This window comes from Coregonus clupeaformis, chromosome 6 (assembly GCF_020615455.1).
Source record: "Coregonus clupeaformis isolate EN_2021a chromosome 6, ASM2061545v1, whole genome shotgun sequence".
NCBI lineage: Eukaryota > Metazoa > Chordata > Actinopteri > Salmoniformes > Salmonidae > Coregonus > Coregonus clupeaformis.
Genome location: NC_059197.1, coordinates 22621914 through 22642215, shown reverse-complemented (window position 1 = coordinate 22642215; position 20302 = coordinate 22621914). Strand labels below are relative to the sequence as shown.

The 20302-nt window shown below is 41.2% G+C and overlaps 1 protein-coding gene across 4 annotated transcripts in view; it reads left to right on the top strand.

The window, feature by feature from the left end:
* Positions 1–4850, top strand: part of LOC121567992 (protein turtle homolog B-like) — a 65100-nt gene extending 60250 nt beyond the window's left edge. For 2 of the 4 annotated variants that reach the window (XM_045219137.1, XM_041878448.2), the window contains 2 exons: positions 1257–1387; positions 1621–4850. In XM_045219137.1, coding sequence (XP_045075072.1) covers positions 1257–1387; positions 1621–1835 — 346 coding nt within the window. In that variant the 3' untranslated portion in view covers positions 1836–4850. Of the gene's footprint in view, positions 1–373; positions 639–1256; positions 1388–1620 lie in introns of those variants that run through there. The other 2 variants (XR_006659979.1, XM_045219144.1) reach the window with 2 other exon arrangements.
* The last annotated feature ends 15452 nt before the right edge of the window (positions 4851–20302 follow it).

Here is a 20302-nt window from a genome sequence, read left to right as displayed (position 1 = left end):
GTATAACAATAATTCTCAAGACTAAATTCTTCGTCACATTCGTCGTCTTAAGTGCTTTCGTTTCTGTCATGTGACTGTTTTTAATGACCATTTCCTCTTCCTGTCATGTGACTGTTCTTTAACGGCCATTTCCTCTTCCTGCCATCTCCTCCCGTCAGCATGGTGAAGCCTCTGTACACAGTGTTCATGTTGATGAAAGTGTGCTGTACAGTGTTCATGTTTGATGGAAATGTACCGTATCTAACTCACTGTGGCCCCTGCACACAGTATTTGGGATTATGAAAATGCTACTGTATTTATCTAACGAGTAATGCTTTAATTTTCATATTTGTCTCCCCTCTCTGCTAATGGCTCTCAATCTCTCTCTCTACAGTGACACTATGAAGGACAACACCGCTAAACCTTTGTGTTCCTACAGTATGCCTTTTGAAACAATATGTTTTGGCAGAATCACTTGACTTTACATATCGTCGAGTTAGGTTTTGAAGCTGGTGTATTCAATCCATTGAATGGCAACAAACATTTAATCTCATGAACCTGAACATAAATGTTTGGTGTTGATGAGGTTATTTTGGGTCTTAGTATCATTACTTGCATCTTTCTATGATGGACTGCAAAACAAGAGTATTCATTATGAGGTAAAAGTATATTTCAAAACAGATACCTTTCTGTGTAAAGCTCATCAACGTGCTTCAATTTGACATGGATTTAGAATTAGCCAATGATAGATACCGCTCATCTTTAACGCATTAAAATATATTCAGTATTAGGGTGATTTTGATTGATATGTCACTCATAAAATGAAAATAATCCACATAGAGCTATCAAAAGATGAGAATCCTCTTTGTTGCCCCACTCAACAAAACAGACAAGCCATGGATTCTCACTGTAGAGCAAGAGGAGCAATTCAGTAACTATAGAAACTGAAGCATTTCTTATGTAAACTGTTCTTACAAATACAGTATAGAGATTATTTTCATTTTATGGGTATCTGAAAGTGACAAAATATTGACGTATTCCTTCATAATTTTTTTGAGAATTAACACAGTTCATCCATAGTACTTTATTAATTCCTCACAATCTAAAGCCAATGATTTTCTCAACAAATCATCAGTTTATTTATGGTTCAATATTACAGAGCCTTTCGGAATCAATGTCCTCCTGACTCCCCATCTGACTAATCACTGAGGATAGCGCTTCCCGGTGGTGGGTTAAAGTAAAGCATGTGTATTGTGCCTCTCTCCTCTTCTTTCTAGGGAACCTCTAGGTGCGTCTAGTGATCCTGCCGGGTCTGAGAGCTTACAAACACTGCTACACCACTGTATTACTAAAGCCAAGAGAGTGGCTGCGAACACCAATAACAACTCCACTTCCAGGAGAAGAACAGGTCAGTCTCTGAACTAAAGAATAAACCACAGGCCGACACACAACTGTTAGAAGAACCAAAAAGAACAGCATTTAGTGAGTTCATTGTAGCCTGTTTGTGCTGTAAAGCCAAATCCTATCATTGTCATGCCTATGTAACGACCATAGTTGTTGGCTTTACAGCACAGACGAGTCAGAGGCCATACTGAATGACTTGGTGTTGTATCCTCAATAACACTACCTCTCCCTCCCTAGGTGTGTCTCCCTCTCAGACCCAGCAGCAATCCCAGACCCCCCCGGCTCACAGAGAAGATCTCTACCTCCACAGGAAGAGGAAAAGGCAGAACAGGAAGAGCCCATATCTCTTTTTGTCCTCCCTCCTGCGCCGCAGCAGACGCTCTGAGGAGGACCAGGCAGCCATCCTGGCCAGTACAGACTCAGACGGGCCCAACTACGGGACTCTACACTGACCACTGACCAGTATGTCCACTACTGTCACTCACAGACTGCCCAAGCCATGGGACACGACTACATTGACCCGCCAACATAGATCTCCCTATAACTCCCATACACTAATGATGATAATCATATGATTAATTCCATTCAGCTTTTGGCAGTGGGTAACCTGTCTCTAGCATTTTTCAAATAATTTAGAAACAAAATAAAGAGGTTTTCCGTATCTCCCTGAGGATAATGTAGTGAGGGTCACCAGATAAAAAACCTGTAATGTAAATACATAAAATAATGAAATAAGGGGAGAAAATATCCTATTGTAGTAAAATGCATTGATCTAAATAATTCACAACACCTTAAAAGTCACTGGTCATGGAGGAGTCTATCTGAGGTGTTACGGTGACACAGTGGACTATAAAACCTGCTGCGTTCCTTAAACAAGGACCTCAGTCTACCTTTCCTAAAATTCAAATAGTGTCAGTATCTAACACAGGGTTCTTATCACAAAATATACCTCAGAGTAAGCATAGAATTGCTGTAATTCTAGTGGTATATACTGTACGTATTTTACATTATTTTTCAAATGAAATGTGTTAAAGAAATGGTATATAGTATCATACATTTCACATATGAAATGGATGCTATGGCCTGAAATCTGATTTGATCCGCTTTTAATATCTATCCCAATCTGCATATTTTGCTTAGTCCCAAAATAATATTATCATCCAATACAAGGCGCGATATGATATTGGTACATTTCAAACCACTAAAAGACATGTCCTCACTCTCTTGCATGTTGGCTCAAAGTCTTTAACCATGTGATCACATCCAGTAAAGGTGAGCCCATGTTCTTCTTGCTATGACATACAGTAACCTTGTGTTCAAAAGAGGCCGAATGTACACTTGATAGGGTGAGGACAGAAAAGGGGTGAGGAAATGTGATGTGTATACAGTGTTTTTCATTAATATGGAGGAAACCTTGAGTCATTTGTGGAATTTGGCACATCTCTAGGTGCCTTGTTTGCCTTTTCTCTCTTGTTTTTGAAAAGTGAATTAACTGCCTTTTCCTTCGCCTTCACACATTCTCTCTCTCTGTTGGGACTCATTATCTGCCAAGGATACCTAGCTGTGAGGAAGTGGTACTGAAGATGCATTACTCTGATTCTTAAAAAAAAAAATATTGACTGTGTATATTCTACTAATAGAACAGACCTGTAATAACAATTAGTGATTATGATGACAGTGTTATTCATTTCAGGTTTCAAATTGTGGTAATGTTATAACATAGATTCAAAAAATCACAATTAAACCAACATTTAAATGTAATGGTACAGAAGTAGTTATTATGCAGAAAGTGAAACTTGCCACTGATGTTCATATTTCAAAACAACTGTAATATTGAATACTGTATTGAAAGATCTGATTGCTCTTGCTTTATTATGCTATTTTAACAAGTGGGCTTGTTAGATGACAAGTGACAACATTTGTGTTACAATAACTAAGGTGAAACTCAAAAGATGGGGTGGCTGTTTCGACTCTCGACTGTTATTATTTATCTCTCTAACAACTGTATAATATTACCTGCTAGCTATTTCTCTGTATGTTTATTCATTTTAACACTAACCGATAATGAATGTACTGTATGTTTTGCTGTACAGGAAAGGAATGTCCTGATGTCATAGTACAATGGATGACCTGTCACATGTGGTGGTATTAAGTTTAGGTTTAATTGGTTAGTTGGCACAATAGATTTATTTGATTTATCACAAGAGGCTAGCTGGTTAGCCAAGGAAGGGTTCAACAACTGTTGGTTGAATGCTTTCCTTTACACTGATGGTTACTGTTATACTTTTCTTCTCACCCTGTAGACTAGATCTATTAGAGAGCTTTAAGCTTACAAACTTACAAGATGAATCATTGGAAGACATTTACATTTTAAACCCATTTGTCTGACTTGGAGTCACTTTTATCTCTACTGATAGCAATTCAGGAGTTGAACTAGACATAACAACTCTCTGAATGTATGTTAATTGAACTCCTCTCTGCTTACTATAGAATACAATTCAGTGATCAAAACATCAACTTTATCTGCCCTCTTCACTCACTTTCCAACGTATTGGTTTTATTATTAGTGCGATAGTGACGATTTTGTGGAATGAAGTTGTTTGAAATTGATACATCAACGTGCATATTCTAAGAATTAGTTATATGTAAGATATGGGGAAAATCTATATTTATAATGTATACATGGTGTGTACTGTATTTGTAAAGATGAAACTAAACAGAAAGATTTTCTGTCCATGTCCATTATGCTTGAGGACAAAACTATAGATAGAGATTTAAAGCAAATTATATTAGATGTGATGAAAGTATTTGCTTTAAGGCATGAAGTGGACAATATTTATAAAACTTATTAAGGTGCCTCGTTTGTCATATTTTCGGAGACATTGTTTATGGAAAAGTAAATGTTAGCACAGAACAAATGTGTTATTGTCATTTGGGCCTGTTGGCTGCACAAGTTCAGTAGTATTTCTTCTGTTGTATAGTATGTGAATGAATACCAATTTGAAAAGCTTTAGAAGCATCAAGGTGTCGTCGCTGGACTAAACCTTATCTGGAACAGAAAACTACTTTTATTTTCTCACGAGCACACAGGTAGATTCACTCATAATCACTTGCCTTCAGATGTCCAAAGTATGAGAGAAACAAAAGCGAGACCACATTTTTCATTGAGCCACAAACAATGTCATAGTTATGGGGTACTGTATGTGCTGCAACCGAAGTCGTGTTTACATTAGCTAGAGATGATGTACGTGCTACTAGGACGTAGTTGCTTTCAACATTATGACTTGGTGCTATGTTTAACTCTGTGGTGCTGTAGATCAGAGGCCTAATCTCTTGAAGTCCTCTGTGTTTTACTAACTCAACTAGTTCCATCGTTGTAGGTCCTATTAGTAAACTAGTGTGATTGGCAATGAGCAAATTGTATTGATTGTGGAATCAGATAGTGTCAATAGATAGTGTGGTGACATTCATAAAATACATCAAAGAGACTTAGAACAATGTAGCAGTCAATGGAACAATAGTTAGTTTCTGTCTCTGTTACAGCCTCTCTCTGTGCTTCCAGGGTACCCTCTCCAAAGTGTTGTACTTGTGTTGATGGGGAGATATAATATCCAGGTTAGATGGGGAAACCTACTTGGTGTGAAGTTATTTATCAGTACTTTGGATCAGTATTAAATATGTAACAGGAGACGGGAGGGAATCTGAGCCCATGGTCAGGGCATGAGAAGGTTGTTCTACACTACACACTTCCTACAGGTCAAAACTATTTTTGATTGACAGCACTGTTTTCAAGCACACTACTGCAGGGGCATAACCTTCTTACGTGATTTCTCTCCACTGTTGTCGCAAAAGTCTCCTATTGGGGGACAGTATTGTACAGTATAGCCAATAAGAGTATTCATCAAACAGCGTTTGTATTTAAGCTGATTCTTCTCGTATGTTTTGGTAAAGGTATTGCTGACACATTCTCCATGTAGAATGTTACTAATGTATGTAGTCTTCCGGGCTCTTTTGCTTTAAAAAAAAATAAGAAAAAAACATACAGTATGTAAGAGGGCTACTTTGGAGGTACAGATGTAGGATCTTAATCTGAGCCAGTATGCTACAGCAGGAAAATAAACCTGCAGCAAGAGAAAATGTGAATTATTATAACGATTATAATTAATGGACATTTTTGTAGGGGTTGCTAAATTTTTCTTAAGGGAAAATCAAGTCTGAAATGTCAAAGTGGAAATTACAAACTTCAGAAGCCTTTTTAAACCTCAAATACACTACAATTCTGAAATATCCTGCATTGCAGGAAAGTTATCCTGCAACAGTGCAATCAAATTAAGATCCTGTACTGTTAGATCGACTTTTGTTTTGTGTTTTTCTGCTTAAAGGCATTTAGTGCAGGAGCTTGTAGGATTATACTTAGAGCAAATTTGATTTAACTATATTTATCTTGCATGTAGAGACAATACAAAAAATCCTATTCAGCAATCAGTCATAAACGTTCAACCTGGTTGTGATCAGACAGAAAATGGAATATGTAGTATTTTCTATGTTATCTGTTTTTCCATGTGTACCAGCACTGAGGAAATAGAATGTATTATTACTGTACAATAAGCGCTACATCTTTGACTGTTTTAACTAATGCTCCTCGTCCTCAAGCAAACCAGTAGTGCTTAAAGGAAGAATATGTAGTCATGTCATAGCATATTTTCATCCATTGAGCCGTGTGCGTGTGCTGTACATCACACGTTTACATTCTATATTTTATGTTGATGTCTAATGCGCATAATCTGTTTCAATATGCCTTTTTAACTGAAACAACTGATGGATATCAGACTGTTCATATGTAAATATTCCAAAGCAAAAACATAAAATACCTTTTACTTTTTTGTCTATTTTAGAATAATAACCTGCTGATAATTTGGAGCATCATCACTCAGTTCTTTTTGATTGACATCAGGAATTATTTTCCACTTAACTTTTATGTGAGCAATTAACTCATCTACTGTATGGTGCTGTACCAAAGCCTTATGTAAGATACTAGTCTGTGTTGATTTTCTCTTTTGCCTCTGCTGTCCAGGGAATTCAATATTGCCTGGGATCACGTGTTACTCACTTCATGTTCAACTGCCATGGAACTTTGTTCTTCAGAATAAACCCTGAAGAAAAAGCAGAAACGCACTGGCCTAATACCACCAGTGGCTTCTAGATGAAAGGTGACAAAAGCTTATGACCTGTGGCATAGGCTCAAGACAAAGTGACATACGTTTATTAAAAAAGGCATTGGCACATTTTTTGTAACATTGGCTCATGAGCGGTTTGACATAGACATACAGCATGTTCTATGATGATCCATGGCATGTCCATGAGAGGTGGAAAGCAGTGTTGCGTTCATGTCCATCATATGTCACTTTCCAACGCTTAGTCCAATGTAATATTTTCCTCTCTAATTTTTGTATTTTGATATAATAAAAATCTCAAACGTGCTTATGTATGTGTTTGTGTTATTTTTGTATTTACAAACTAAAATGGATCTTCTGTCTGACCTTCTGTCTGAACTGCAGAGGTGTAGTTTCAACTACTGGACACAAGGTGTGAGTGTTGGATAGAGAGCCAGACACCATGATTGGGGCTAGATAATTTATCAGGTAAGGAAAAAGTATTTATTTAGAGTATTTATATATATTATCGTAAACCTATCTAGTCAGATTCATACAGTTCATATAATTGGTATACAATTGGTATATAGTGGGTTATGGAAAAGTCTGACCATATAGTACTGTAGGCCTATATGAAATGAAGATGTTAAATTGAAATCCCTTCCACAAGTTGCTAAATGGGATTATTTCCATTTACAGTATATAACAAAGTATTTTTCAACTACCAGGAAGGTCAGTCATGAGTCTAGTGTTAAGATAACTCCACCACCCAATGACCAAACTCTGGAGAGATACTGACAGAGAATGACGCATGTCATCACAACACATTGGCCTTTGCGCTCATGTTCAAATTCCTTTCTGGCTTTGCAAAAAAGTATCACTTTCTGTCTGCATATACACTGAGTATACCAAACATTAGGAACACCTTCCTGATATTGCGTTGCCCCCCCCTTTGCCCTAAGAACAGCCTCAATTGGTTGGGGCATGGACTCTACAAGGTGTGGAAAGCGTTCCACAGGGATGCTGGCCCATGTTGACTCCAATGCTTCCCACAGTTGTGTCAAGTTAGCTGGATGTCCTTTGGGTGATGGACATTCTTGATACACACGGGAAACTGTTGAGCGTGAAAAACCCAGCGCCGTTGCAGTTCTTGACACACACAAACCGGTGCACCTGGCATCTACTATCATAGGCGCTTCAATCACAGCCCCCACACATTCACAATCCATGTCTCAATTGTCTCAAGGCTTAAAAATCCTTATTTAACCTGTCTCCTCCCTTTCATCTACAGTGATTGAAGTCGATTTAACAAGTGACATCAATAAGGATTCATAGCTTTCACCTGGAATCACCTGGTCAGTCAATGTCATGGAAAGAGCAGGGGTTTTTAAGGCAATTTACATTAAGCAAAATACGTTTGGTCTCTTAGGCCTTATTGTTGGTAATAGGTACACACAGATGATGTCATTAGTATATGACCTGTGTTGGGTGTGTTAATCTTTATTTTACAAGGTACGTTGAGAATTTGTTTGTAAATTCATTATATAATGACCTTATAGACATCACTGACTTTAAGTTCATATATAGTGCATTCGGAAAGTATTCAGACCCCTTGACTTTTTCCACATTTTGTTACGTTACAGCCTTATTCAAAAATTTATTTAATTGTTTTTTCCCCTCATTAATCTACACACAATACTCCATAATGACAAAGCAAAAACAGGTTTTTCGAAATGTGTGCAAATTTATTGAAATACAAACTGAAATATTACATTTACATAAGTATTCAGACCCTTTACTCAGTACTTTGTTGAAGCACCTTTGGCAGCGATTACAGCATCGAGTCTTCTCGGGTATGCTACTACAAGCTTGGCACTCCTGTATTTGGGGGGTTTCTCCCATTCTTCTCTGCAGATCAATCAATCAAATTGACTTATAAAGCCCTTTTTACATCAGCAAGCAATGCAGATGTAGAAGCACAGTGGCTAGGAAAAACTCCCTAGAGAGGCAGTAACCTAGGAAGAAACCTAGAGAGGAACCAGGCTCTGAGGGGTGGCCTGTGGAGATAGTACATGACCATTAAGGACAGATTGTTCTTCAAGATGTTCAAACGTTCATAGATGACCAGCAGGGTAATTCAGAAGTCGAGACAGCAGGTGCGGTACAGAGAGAGAGAGAGTCAAAAACAGCAGGTCCGGGACAAGGTAGCACGTCTCGTGAACAGGTCAGGGTTCCATTGCCGCAGGCAGAACAGTTGAAACTGGAGCAGCAGCACGACCAGGTGGACTAGGGACACCAAGGAGTCATCAGGCCAGGTAGTCCTGAGGCATGGTCCTAGAGCTCAGATCCTCCGGGAGGGGAGGGAGAGAGAGAATTACAGGGAGCACACAGTGCTTTTGGAAAGTATTCAGACCAAAGTTACAGCCTTATTCTAAAATGTATAAATTAGCAACAAGAAAATCCTCATCAACCTACACACAATACCCTATAATGACAGACCAAAAACATGTTAAAAATAAAATAACGGAAATATCACATTTACATAAGTATTCAGACCCTTTACTCAGTACTTTGTTGAAGCACCTTTGGCAGCGATTACAGCCTCGAGTCTTCTTGGGTATGACGCTAAAAGCTTGGCACACCTGTATTTGGGGAGTTTCTCCCATTCTTCTCTGCAGCTCCTCTCAAGCTCTGTCAGGTTGGATGGGGAGCATTGCTGCACAGCTATTTTAAGGTCTCTCCAGAAATGTTTGATCGGGTTCAAGTCCGGGCTCTGGCTGGGCCACTCAAGGACATTCAGAGACTTGTCCCGAAGCCACTCCTGCGTTGTCTTGGCTGTGTGCTTAGAGTCGTTGTCCTGTTGGAAGGTCAACCTTCGCCCCAGTCTGAGGTCCTGAGCGCTCTGGAGCAGGTTTTCATCAAGGATCTCTCTGTACTTTGCTCCGTTCATCTTTGCCTCATTCCTGACTAGTCTCCCAGTCCCTGCCACTGAAAAACATCCCCACAGTGTGATGCTGCCACCACCATGCTTCACTGTAGGGATAATTCCAGGTTTCCTCCAGACGTGATGCTTGGCATTCAGGCCAAAGAGTTTAATCTTGGTTTCATCAGACCAGATAATCTTGTTTCTCATGGTCTGAGAGTCTTTAGGTGCCTTTTAGCAAACTCCAAGTGGGCTGTCATGTGCCTTTTACTGAGGAGTTGCTTCCGCCTGGCCACTCTACCATAAAGGCCTAATTGGTGGAGTGCTGCAGAGATGGTTGTCCTTCTGGAAGGTTCTCCTATCGCCACAGAGGAACTCTAGAGTTCTGTCAGTGTGACCATCGGGTTCTTGGTCACCTCCCTGACCAAGGCCCTTCTCCCCCGATTATTCAGTTTGGCCAGGCGGCCAGCTCTAGGAAGAGTCTTGGTGGTTCCAAACTTCTTCCATTTAAGAATGATGGAGGCCACTGTGTTCTTGGGGACCTTCAATGATGCAGACATTTTTTGGTACCCTTCCCCAGATCTGTGCCTCGACACAATCCTGTCTCGGAGCTCGACGGACAATTCCTTTGACCTCATGGCTTGGTTTTTGCTCTGACATGTAATGTCAACTGAGGGACCTTATATAGACAGGTGTGTGCCTTTCCAAATGATGTCCAATCAATTGAATTTACCACAGGTGGACTCCAATCAAGTTGTAGAAACATCTCAAGGATGATCAATGGAAACAGGATGCACCGGAGCTCAATTTCCAGTCTCATAGCAAAGGGTCTGAATACTTATGGAAATAAGGTATTTCTGTTTTTTATTTTTAATACATTTCTAAACATTTCTAAAAACCTGTTTTCGCTTTGTCATTATCGGGTATTGTGTGTAGATTGCTGAGGATTTGTATTTATTTAATCAATTTTAGATTAAGGCTGTAACATAACAAAAAGTAAAGGGGTCTGAATACTTTCGCAAGGCACTTTACTTAAATTCACACAGGACACCAAATAAGACAGGAGAATTACACCAGATATAACAGACTGACCCTATCCCCCCGGCACATAGACTATTGCAGCATAGATACTGGAGGCTGAGACGGGGGGTCGGGGAACACTGTGGCCCCGTCCGACGATACCCCCGGACAGGGTCAACCAGGCAGGATATAACCCCACCCACTTTGCCAAAGCACAGCCCCCACACCACTAGAGGGATATCAACAAACCACCAACTTACTACCCTGAGACAAGGCTGAGTATAGCCCATGAAGATCTCCCCCACCGCACGCGCCCGAGGGGGCGCAAAACCGGACAGGCAGATCGCGTCTGTGACTCAACCCACTCAAGTGATGCACCCCTTCTAGGGACGGCATGGAAGAGCACTAGTAAGCCAGTGACTCAGCCCCGTAATAGGGTCAGAGGCAGAGAATCCCAGTGGAGAGAGGGGAGCCGGCCAGGCAGAGACCGCAAGGGCGGTTCATCGCTCCAGTGCATTGCCATTCACCTTCGCACCCCTGGGCCAGACTACACTCAATCATAGGACCTACTAAAGAGATGAGTCTTCAGTAAAGACGTGACCGAGTCTGCGTCCCTCACATGGATAGGCAGACCATTCCATAAAAATGTAGCTCTATAGGAGAAAGACTTGCCTCCAGCTGTTTGCTTAGAAATTCTAGGGACAATAAGGAGGCCTGCGTCTTGTGACCGTAGCGTACGTGTAGGTATGTACGGCAGTACCAAATCGGAGAGATACAGTGGGGAGAACAAGTATTTGATACACTGCCGATTTTGCAGGTTTTCCTACTTACAAAGCATGTAGAGGTCTATAATTTTTTATCATAGGTACACTTCAACTGTGAGAGACGGAATCTAAAACAAAAATCCAGAAAATCACATTGTATGATTTTTAAGTAATTAATTTGCATTTTATTGCATGACATAAGTATTTGATCACCTACCAACCAGTAAGAATTACGGCTCTCACAGACCTGTTAGTTTTTCTTTAGAAGCCCTCCTGTTCTCCACTCATTACCTATATTAACCTGTTTGAACTCGTTATCTGTGTAAAAGACACCTGTCCAAACACTCAATCAAACAGACTCCAACCTCTCCACAATGGCCAAGACCAGAGAGCTGTGTAAGGACATCAGGGATAAAATTGTAGACCTGCACAAGGCTGGGATGGGCTACAGGACAATAGGCAAGCAGCTTGGTTAGAAGGCAACAACTGTTGGTGCAATTATTAGAAAATGGAAGAAGTTCAAGATGACGGTCAATCACCCTTGGTCTGGGGCTCCATGCAAGATCTCACCTCGTGGGGCATCAATGATCATGAGGAAGGTGAGGGATCAGCCCAGAACTACACGGCAGGACCTGGTCAATGACCTGAAGAGAGCTGGGACCACAGTCTCAAAGAAAACCATTAGTAACACACTACGCCGTCATGGAATAAAATCCTGCAGCGCACGCAAGGTCCCCCTGCTCAAGCCAGCGCATGTCCAGGCCCGTCTGAAGTTTGCCAATGACCATCTGGATGATCCAGAGGAGGAATGGGAGAAGGTCATGTGGTCTGATGAGACAAAAATAGAGCTTTTTGGTCTAAACTCCACTCGCCGTGTTTGGAGGAAGAAGAAGGATGAGGTCAACCCCAAGAACACCATCCCAACCGTGAAGCATGGAGGTGGAAACATCATTCTTTGGGGATGCTTTTCTGCAAAGGGGACAGGACGACTGCACCGTATTGAGGGGAGGATGGATGGGGCCATGTATCGCGAGATCTTGGCCAACAACCTCCTTCCATCAGTAAGAACATTGAAGATGGGTCGTGGCTGGGTCTTCCAGCATGACAACGACCCGAAACACACAGCAAGGGCAACTAAGGAGTGGCTCCGTAAGAAGCATCTCAAGGTCCTGGAGTGGCCTAGCCAGTCTCCAGACCTGAACCCAATAGAAAATCTTTGGAGGGAGCTGAAAGTCCGTATTGCCCAGCGACAGCCCCGAAACCTGAAGGATCTGGAGAAGGTCTGTATAGAGGAGTGGGCCAAAATCCCTGCTGCAGTGTGTGCAAACCTGGTCAAGACCTACAGGAAACGTATGATCTCTGTAATTGCAAACAAAGGTTTCTGTACCAAATATTAAGTTCTGCTTTTCTGATGTATCAAATACTTATGTCATGCAATAAAATGCAAATTAATTACTTAAAAATCATACAATGTGATTTTCTGGATTTTTGTTTTAGATTCCGTCTCTCACAGTTGAAGTGTACCTATGATAAAAATGACAGACCTCTACATGCTTTGTAAGTAGGAAAACCTGCAAAATCGGCAGTGTATCAAATACTTGTTCTCCCCACTGTAGGTAGGAGCAAGCCCATGTAATGCTTTGTAGATTAGCACTAAAACCTTGAAATCAGCCCTAGCCTTAACAGGAAGCCAGTGTAGCGAGGTTAGAACTGGAGTAATATGTGACTCATTTCAGGAAACTAGATGTATGCTGCGCGTCACTATTCCACAGGAGAGCCATTTGAACATAAACGTTTTTATTTTTATCAAAATGCGTTTTTTGGCAGAAATGCCTTCTGGAACATGTGAACTTTCATGTGCTTAAATAACAAACTTGTATGCCATCTGTAAATACGAATAAAATTGTTAAAATTACGAGCCTAGTTGGTTTAGCCACAGAAAAAGACAGCAACCTTCCCGCTAGCCATGATTGGCTGAGATAATGAGTGGGCTGGACATGCCGAGAGATGAGTTCGGATTGGTCTGCCATGTAGCAAGCTTCTGTCTATTTGAGCTGGTCAGTATGTGTAGCTAATCCTGTCTAACGCAGCTTTTGAAATCAGTGGAATTAGAGTATGATAGCTAAGGAGATGGAGAAAACACCTGTCTCTGGATTACATCTTCAAACTAAGGGCAACCATGACATCCGTGAGAGGGGTAGAAGCGTCCATCCATGTATACGGGTAAGATAGTCTACAGTGGCTTGCGAAAGTATTCACCCCCCTTGGCATTTTTCCTATTTTGTTGCCTTATAACCTGGAATTAAAATCGATTTTTTTGGGGGTTTGTTTCATTTGATTTACACAACATGCCTACCACTTTGAAGATGCAAACTATTTTTTTGTGTGAAATAAACAAGAAATAAGACAAAAAAACAGAAAACTTGAGCTGCATAACTATTCACCCCCCCCAAAACAGGTTTCCCTCAAGAATTTCCCTGTATTTAGCGCCATCCATCATTCCTTCAATTCTGACCATTTTCCCTGTCCCTGCCGATGAAAAACATCCCCACAGCATGATGCTGCCACCACCATGCTTCACTGTGGGGATGGTGTTCTCGGGGTGATGAGAGGTGTTGGGTTTGCGCCAGACATAGTGTTTTCCTTGATGGCCAAAAAGCTCAATTTTAGTCTCATCTGACCAGAGTACCTTCTTCCATATGTTTGGGGAGTCTCCCAAATGGCTTTTGGCAAACACCAAACGTGTTTGCTTATTTTTTTCTTTAAGCAATGGCTTTTTTCTGGCCACTCTTCCGTAAAGCCTAGCTCTGTGGAGTGTACAGCTTAAAGTGGTCCTATGGACAGATACTCCAATATTCGCTGTGGAGCTTTGCAGCTCCTTCAGGGTTATCGTTGGTCTCTTTGTTGCCTCTCTGATTAATGCCCTCCTTGCCTGGTCCGTGAGTTTTGGTGAGCGGCCCTCTCTTTGCAGGTTTGTTGTGGTGCCATATTCTTTCCATTTTTTTATAATGGATTTAATGGTGCTCCGTGGGATGTTTAAAGTTTCGGATAAAAATATAATATCTCCCGTGTGGCGCAGTGGTCTAAGGCACTGCATCGCAGTGCTAGCTGTGCCACTAGAGATCCTGGTTCGAATCCAGGCTCTGTCGTAGCCGGCCGCGACCGGGAGACCCATGGGGCGGCGCACAATTGGCCCAGCGTCGTCCAGGGTAGGGGAGGGAATGGCCGGCAGGGATGTAGCTCAGTTGGTAGAGCATGGCGTTTGCAACGCCAGGGTTGTGGGTTCGATTCCAACGGGGGTCCAGTATGAAAAAATAAATAATGTATGCACTCACTAACTGTAAGTCGCTCTGGATAAGAGCGTCTGCTAAATGACGTAAATGTAATTTTTTTTTTAAATAACCCAACCCTGATCTGTACTTCTCCACAACTTTGTCCCTGACCTGTTTGGAGAGCTCCTTGGTCTTCATGGTGCCCCTTGCTTAGTGGTGTTGCAGACTCTGGGGCCTTTTAGAACAGGTTATATATACTGAGATCATCTGATAAAATGTGAGACTTAGATTGCACACAGGTGGACTTTATTTAACTAATTGTGACTTCTGAAGGTAATTGGTTGCACCAGATCTTATTTAGGGGCTTCTTAGCAAAGGGGGTGAATACATATGCACGTACCACTTTTCCGTTATTTATTTTTTAGAATTTTTTGAAACAAGTTATTTTTTTCATTTCACTTCACCAATTTGGACTATTTTGTGTATGTTCATTACATGAAATCCCCCCCAAAATCCATTTAAATTACAGGTTGTAATGCAACAAAATAGGAAAAACGCTAAGGAGGATGAATACTTTTGCAAGGCACTGTAGCGAGCTACATTTTCAGATATGTCACGTTTCTAATTTTGTCAGAAAGTCGTTTTCATTTTAAGTTAAAGTGTACTGTTAGCTAGCTAGCTAATGTTAGCTGGCTGGCTCGTTAGCTAACATTACGTGTATGATCTGTGTAGTAATATTATTTGTATCTCAGAGCCATTTGCTTTGCTAGTTATAGCCTAGTGTTAGCTAGCTAACATTGAACCTGGTTGGTTAGCTACCTGCAGATTCATGCAGAGTAGTAACGTCATGAGTTGGGATTATGGTTCATTGTTTAGCTAGCTAGCTACATGTCTTAACAAAAGACTCCACTATGCAAGTATACATTTCAAAAGGGCGAGTAAAATGGTCAGAGTGAGCTGTTCCCTCATTTGTGTCTGGAAGTAGCTAGCAAGCTATCCAACGTTAGCCAATTAGCTTGGGTGCTTGACTGCTGTTGTTAGGTCAGCTATTAGGATCAAATGTTTTGGTTCTAGTCAAGATTCTAGCAGCTGTGTTTAGCACTAACTAAAGTTTTTTAGTTATTTATCCTGGTAGCCGGAGTAGAGCATTGCAGTAGTCTAATCTAGAAGTGACAAAAGCATGGATTAGCTTTTCTGCATAATTTTTGGACAAAAAGTTTCAGATTTTTTGCAATGTTACGAAGATGGAATAAAGCTGTCCTTTAAATATTCTTGATATGTTAGTCAAAAGAGAGATCAGGGTCCAGAGTAACGCCGAAGGCCCTCACAGTTTTATTTGAGACGACTGTACAACCATCAAGATTAATTGTCAGATCCAACAGCAGATCTCTTTGTTTCTTGGGACCTAGAACTAGCATCTCTGTTTTGTCAGAGTTTAAAAGTAAAACAATTGCCGCCATCCACTTCCTTATGTCTGAAACACAGGCTTCCAGGGTAGGCAATTTTGTGGCTTCACCATGTTTCATCGAAATGTACAGCTGTGTGTCGCCCGCATAGCAGTGAAAGTTGACATTATGTTTCCGAATGACTAGATAGTGAAAACAATAGTGGTCCTAAAACGGAACCTTGAGGAGCGCCGAAACATAAAATTGATTTGTCAGAGGACAAACCATCCACAGAGACTAACTGATATCTTTCCGACAGATAAGATCTAAACCAGGCAAGAACTTGTCCGTGTAGACCAATTAGGGTTTCCAATCTCTCCAAAATAATTTGGTGATCGATGGTGTCAAAAGCAGCACTAAGGTCTAGGAGCACGAGGACAGATGCCATTAAAAGGTAATTTACCACCTTCACTAGTGCAGTCTCAATACTATGATGGGGTCTAAAACCAGACTGAAGCTTTTCGTATACATTATTTGTCTTCAGGAAGGCAGTGAGAGTTGCTGCGCAACAGCTTTTTCTAAAATCTTTGAGAGGAATGGGAGATTCGATATAGGCCGATAGTTTTAAAAAATTGGTTTGGCTTATTCAAGAGAGGCTTTATTACTGCCACTTTTAGTGAGTTTGGTACACATCCGGTGGATAGGGAGCCATTTATTATGTTCAACATAGGAGGGCCAAGCACAGGAAGTAGCTCTTTCAGTAGTTTAGTTGAAATAGGGTCCAGTATGCAGCTTGAAGGTTTAGAGGCCATGACTATTTTCATAATAATAATAATATGCCATTTAGCAGATGCTTTTATCCAAAGCGACTTACAGTCATGCGTGCATACATTTTTGTGTATGGGTGGTCCCGGGGATCGAACCCACTACCCTGGCGTTACAAGCGCCGTGCTCTACCAGCTGAGCTACAGAGGACCATGAATGTGTCAAGAAAAAAACTTGAGTGTCTCCATTGATCCTAGGTCCTGGCAGTTCTGTGCAGACTCAGGATACTGAGTTTTGGAGAAATACGCAGATTCAAAGAGGAGTCTGTAATTTGCTTTCTAATGATCATGATCTTTTCATTGAAGAAGTTCATGAATTCATCACTGCTGAAGTGAACGCCATCCTCTCTTGGGGAATGCTGCTTTTTAGTTAGCTTTGCGATAGTATACATTTTGGGGGGGGATTGTTCTTATTCTCCTCAATTAGGTTGGAAAAATAGGATGATCGAGCAGCAGTGAGGGCTCTTCGATATTGCACGGTACTGTCTTTCCAAGCTAGTCGGAAGACTTCCAGTTTGGTGGAGCGCCATTTCTGTTCCAATTTTCTGGAAGCTTGCTTCACGGGTTTGAGATCCTCTCAAGCTCTGTCAGGTTGGATGGGGAGCGCTCAGGACCTCAGACTGGAGCGAAGGTTCACCTTCCAACAGGACAATGACCCTAAGCACACAGCCAAGACAACGCAGGAGTGGCTTCGGGACAAGTCTCTGAACGTCCTTGAGTGGCCCAGCCAGAGCCTGGACTTGAACCCGATCGAACATCTCTGGAGACCTGAAAATAGCTGTGCAGCGACGCTCCCCATCTAACTTGACAGAGCTTGAGAGGATCTGCAGAGAAGAATGGGAGAAACTCCCCAAATACAGGTGTGCCAAGCTTGTAGCGTCATACTCAAGAAGACTCGAGGCTGTAATCGCTGCCAAAGGTGCTTCAACAAAGTATTTTCGTTTTTTATTTTTAATAAATGTGCAAAAATGTCTAAAAAGCGGTTTTCGCTTCGTCATTATGGGGTATTGTGTGTAGATTGATGAGGATTTTTATTTATTTAATCAATTTTAAAATAAGGCTGTAACGTAACAAAATGTGGAAAAAAGGAAGGGGCCTGAATACACAGTTTAAAGCAGGTATAAAAGGTGCAGTGAAATGCTTATGTGCTAGCTCTCTCAACAATGCAGTACATTAATCAATATCAATAACAACAATAAAAGAGTAAAGTCAAAAATAACAAGTAGTAGAAGTAAACTGAACCAAAATATAAATGCAAGCTGCAACAATTTCAATGATTTTACTGAGTTACAGTTTCTATAAGGAAATGAGTCATTTGAAATAAATTCATTAGGCCCTAATCTATGGATTTCACATGACTGGGCAGGGGCGCAGCCATTGGTGGGCCTGCGAGGGCATAGGCCCACCCACTTGGGAGACTGGCCCACCCACTAAGGAGCAAGACCCAGCCAATCAGAATGAGTTCTTCCCCACAAAAGGGCTTTATTACAGACAGAACTACTCCTCAGTTTCTTCAGCTGTCCACATGGCTGGTCTCAGACTATACCTCATGTGAAGAAGCTGGATGTGGAGGTCCTGGGCTGACGTGGTTACACATGGTCTGCGGTTGTGAGGCCGGTTGGACGTACTGCCAAATTCTCTAAAACGACGTTGGAGGCAGCTTATGGTAGAGAAATGGACATTCAATTCTCTGGCAACAGCACTGGTGTACCTTCCTGCAGTCAGTATGCCAATTGCATTCTCCCTCAAAACTTGAGACATCTGTGGCATTGTGTTGTGTGACAAAACTGCACATTTTAGAGTGGCCTTTTATTGTCCTCAGCACAGGGTGCACCTGTGTAATGATCATGCTGTTTAATCAGTTTCTTGATAATCCATCCACCTGACAGGTGTGGCATATCTTGGCAAATGAGAAATGCTCACTAACAGGTATGTAAACAAATTTGTGCACAACATTTCAGAGAAATAAGCTTTTGTGCGTATGGAAAATGTCTGTGACCTTTTATTTCAGCTCATAAAAGATGGGACCAACACCTTACATGTTGTGTTTATATTTTTGTTCAGTATAATAGAAGAAGTAGTATGCATAGTAATAATGGACTGTATTTGCACTGTATTTACAAATATGAAGTGGGTAGTGGCACGCAGTAGAGAGATCCTGGTTCGAGTCCAGGCTCTGTCGCAACCGGGAGACCCATGGGCGGCGCACAATTGGTCCAGCGTCGTCCAAGGTAGGGGAGGGTTTGGCCGGCAGGGATGTGGGTTCGTTTCCAACGGGGGGCCAGTATGAAAAAAAAAACAAAAAAAAAACGTATACATTCACTAACTGTAAGTCGCTCTGGATAAGAGCGTCTGCTAAATGACTAAAATGTATATGGCCAATATACCACGGCTAAGGGCTGTTCTTAGGCACGGCGCAACGTGGAATGCCTGGAAACAGCCCTTAGCCGTGGAATATTGGCAATATACAACAAACACCCAAGGTGCCTTATTGCTATTATGAACAGGTGCCAACGTAATTAGAGCAGTAAAAATACATGTTTTGTCATACCCGTGGTATACGGTCTAATATACCACGGCTTTCAGCAAATCAGCATTCAGGGCTCGAACCACCCAGTTTATAATAAATAGTATTTACAGTAGAACAGCAGTGTTGACCATGTGTATGTACAGTATGTATGTGTGGCTTGTGTGTGTGTGTTTATGCAGCCTGGTCTCAGAATAGACATAACATAGTAAATGTAAACCATGGACACTCAAATTAGTATGATGTGTTACATTTGGTATGGTTATATAAGACAGAAGGCAAAAATGAAAGTAGGGTGGGTGGTCAGGGTGAATGTGTGGGTGTATAACGTGAACGTCTATCAACCCAAAGGTTCCATGTTTGAATCTCACCATGGACAACTTTACAATTTTAGCAGCTTTGCAACTACTTACTACTTTTTAGCTACTTTGCAACTGCTTAGCATGTTAGCTAACCCTTCCCCTAACCCAAACATTAACCCTTTAACCCAACTTTGGTTTTTGCCCTAGTACTACACAGCTGATTCAAATAATCAAAGCTTGATGATTAGTTGAGTATTTTAATCGGCTGTGTAGTGTTAGGGCAAAAACCAAAACATGCACCCCTTGGGTGCCCCCAGGACCGAGTTTGGGAAACACTGTCCCCCCCTAGCCTAGCTGACTTTAGCCATCTAGCTAACGTTAGCATTAGCCACAACAAATTTGAATTCTTAACATACACAGTTTCATACATTTTGCAAATTGGTAACATATTGTACGAATTGGAATTCGTAACATATCATACAAATTGTAAAGCGTAACATATCATACAAAATGGTAGATGGACATCCACAAATTAATACACACCATACGAAATGTAACATATTATATTAATTGGCTTGTCCCGGATTTACATTTACTATATTACGTCTACCCTTGAGTCCAGGTTGCAACATGGGTTTGTGTGTGTGCACAACCTATACTACTGAAATCCACTGATGAAATAGTTGACAAGGCTGCTTTCTGTTTGCCAATAGCAAATATCTTTCTTCTCATAAATCACCCATGACATA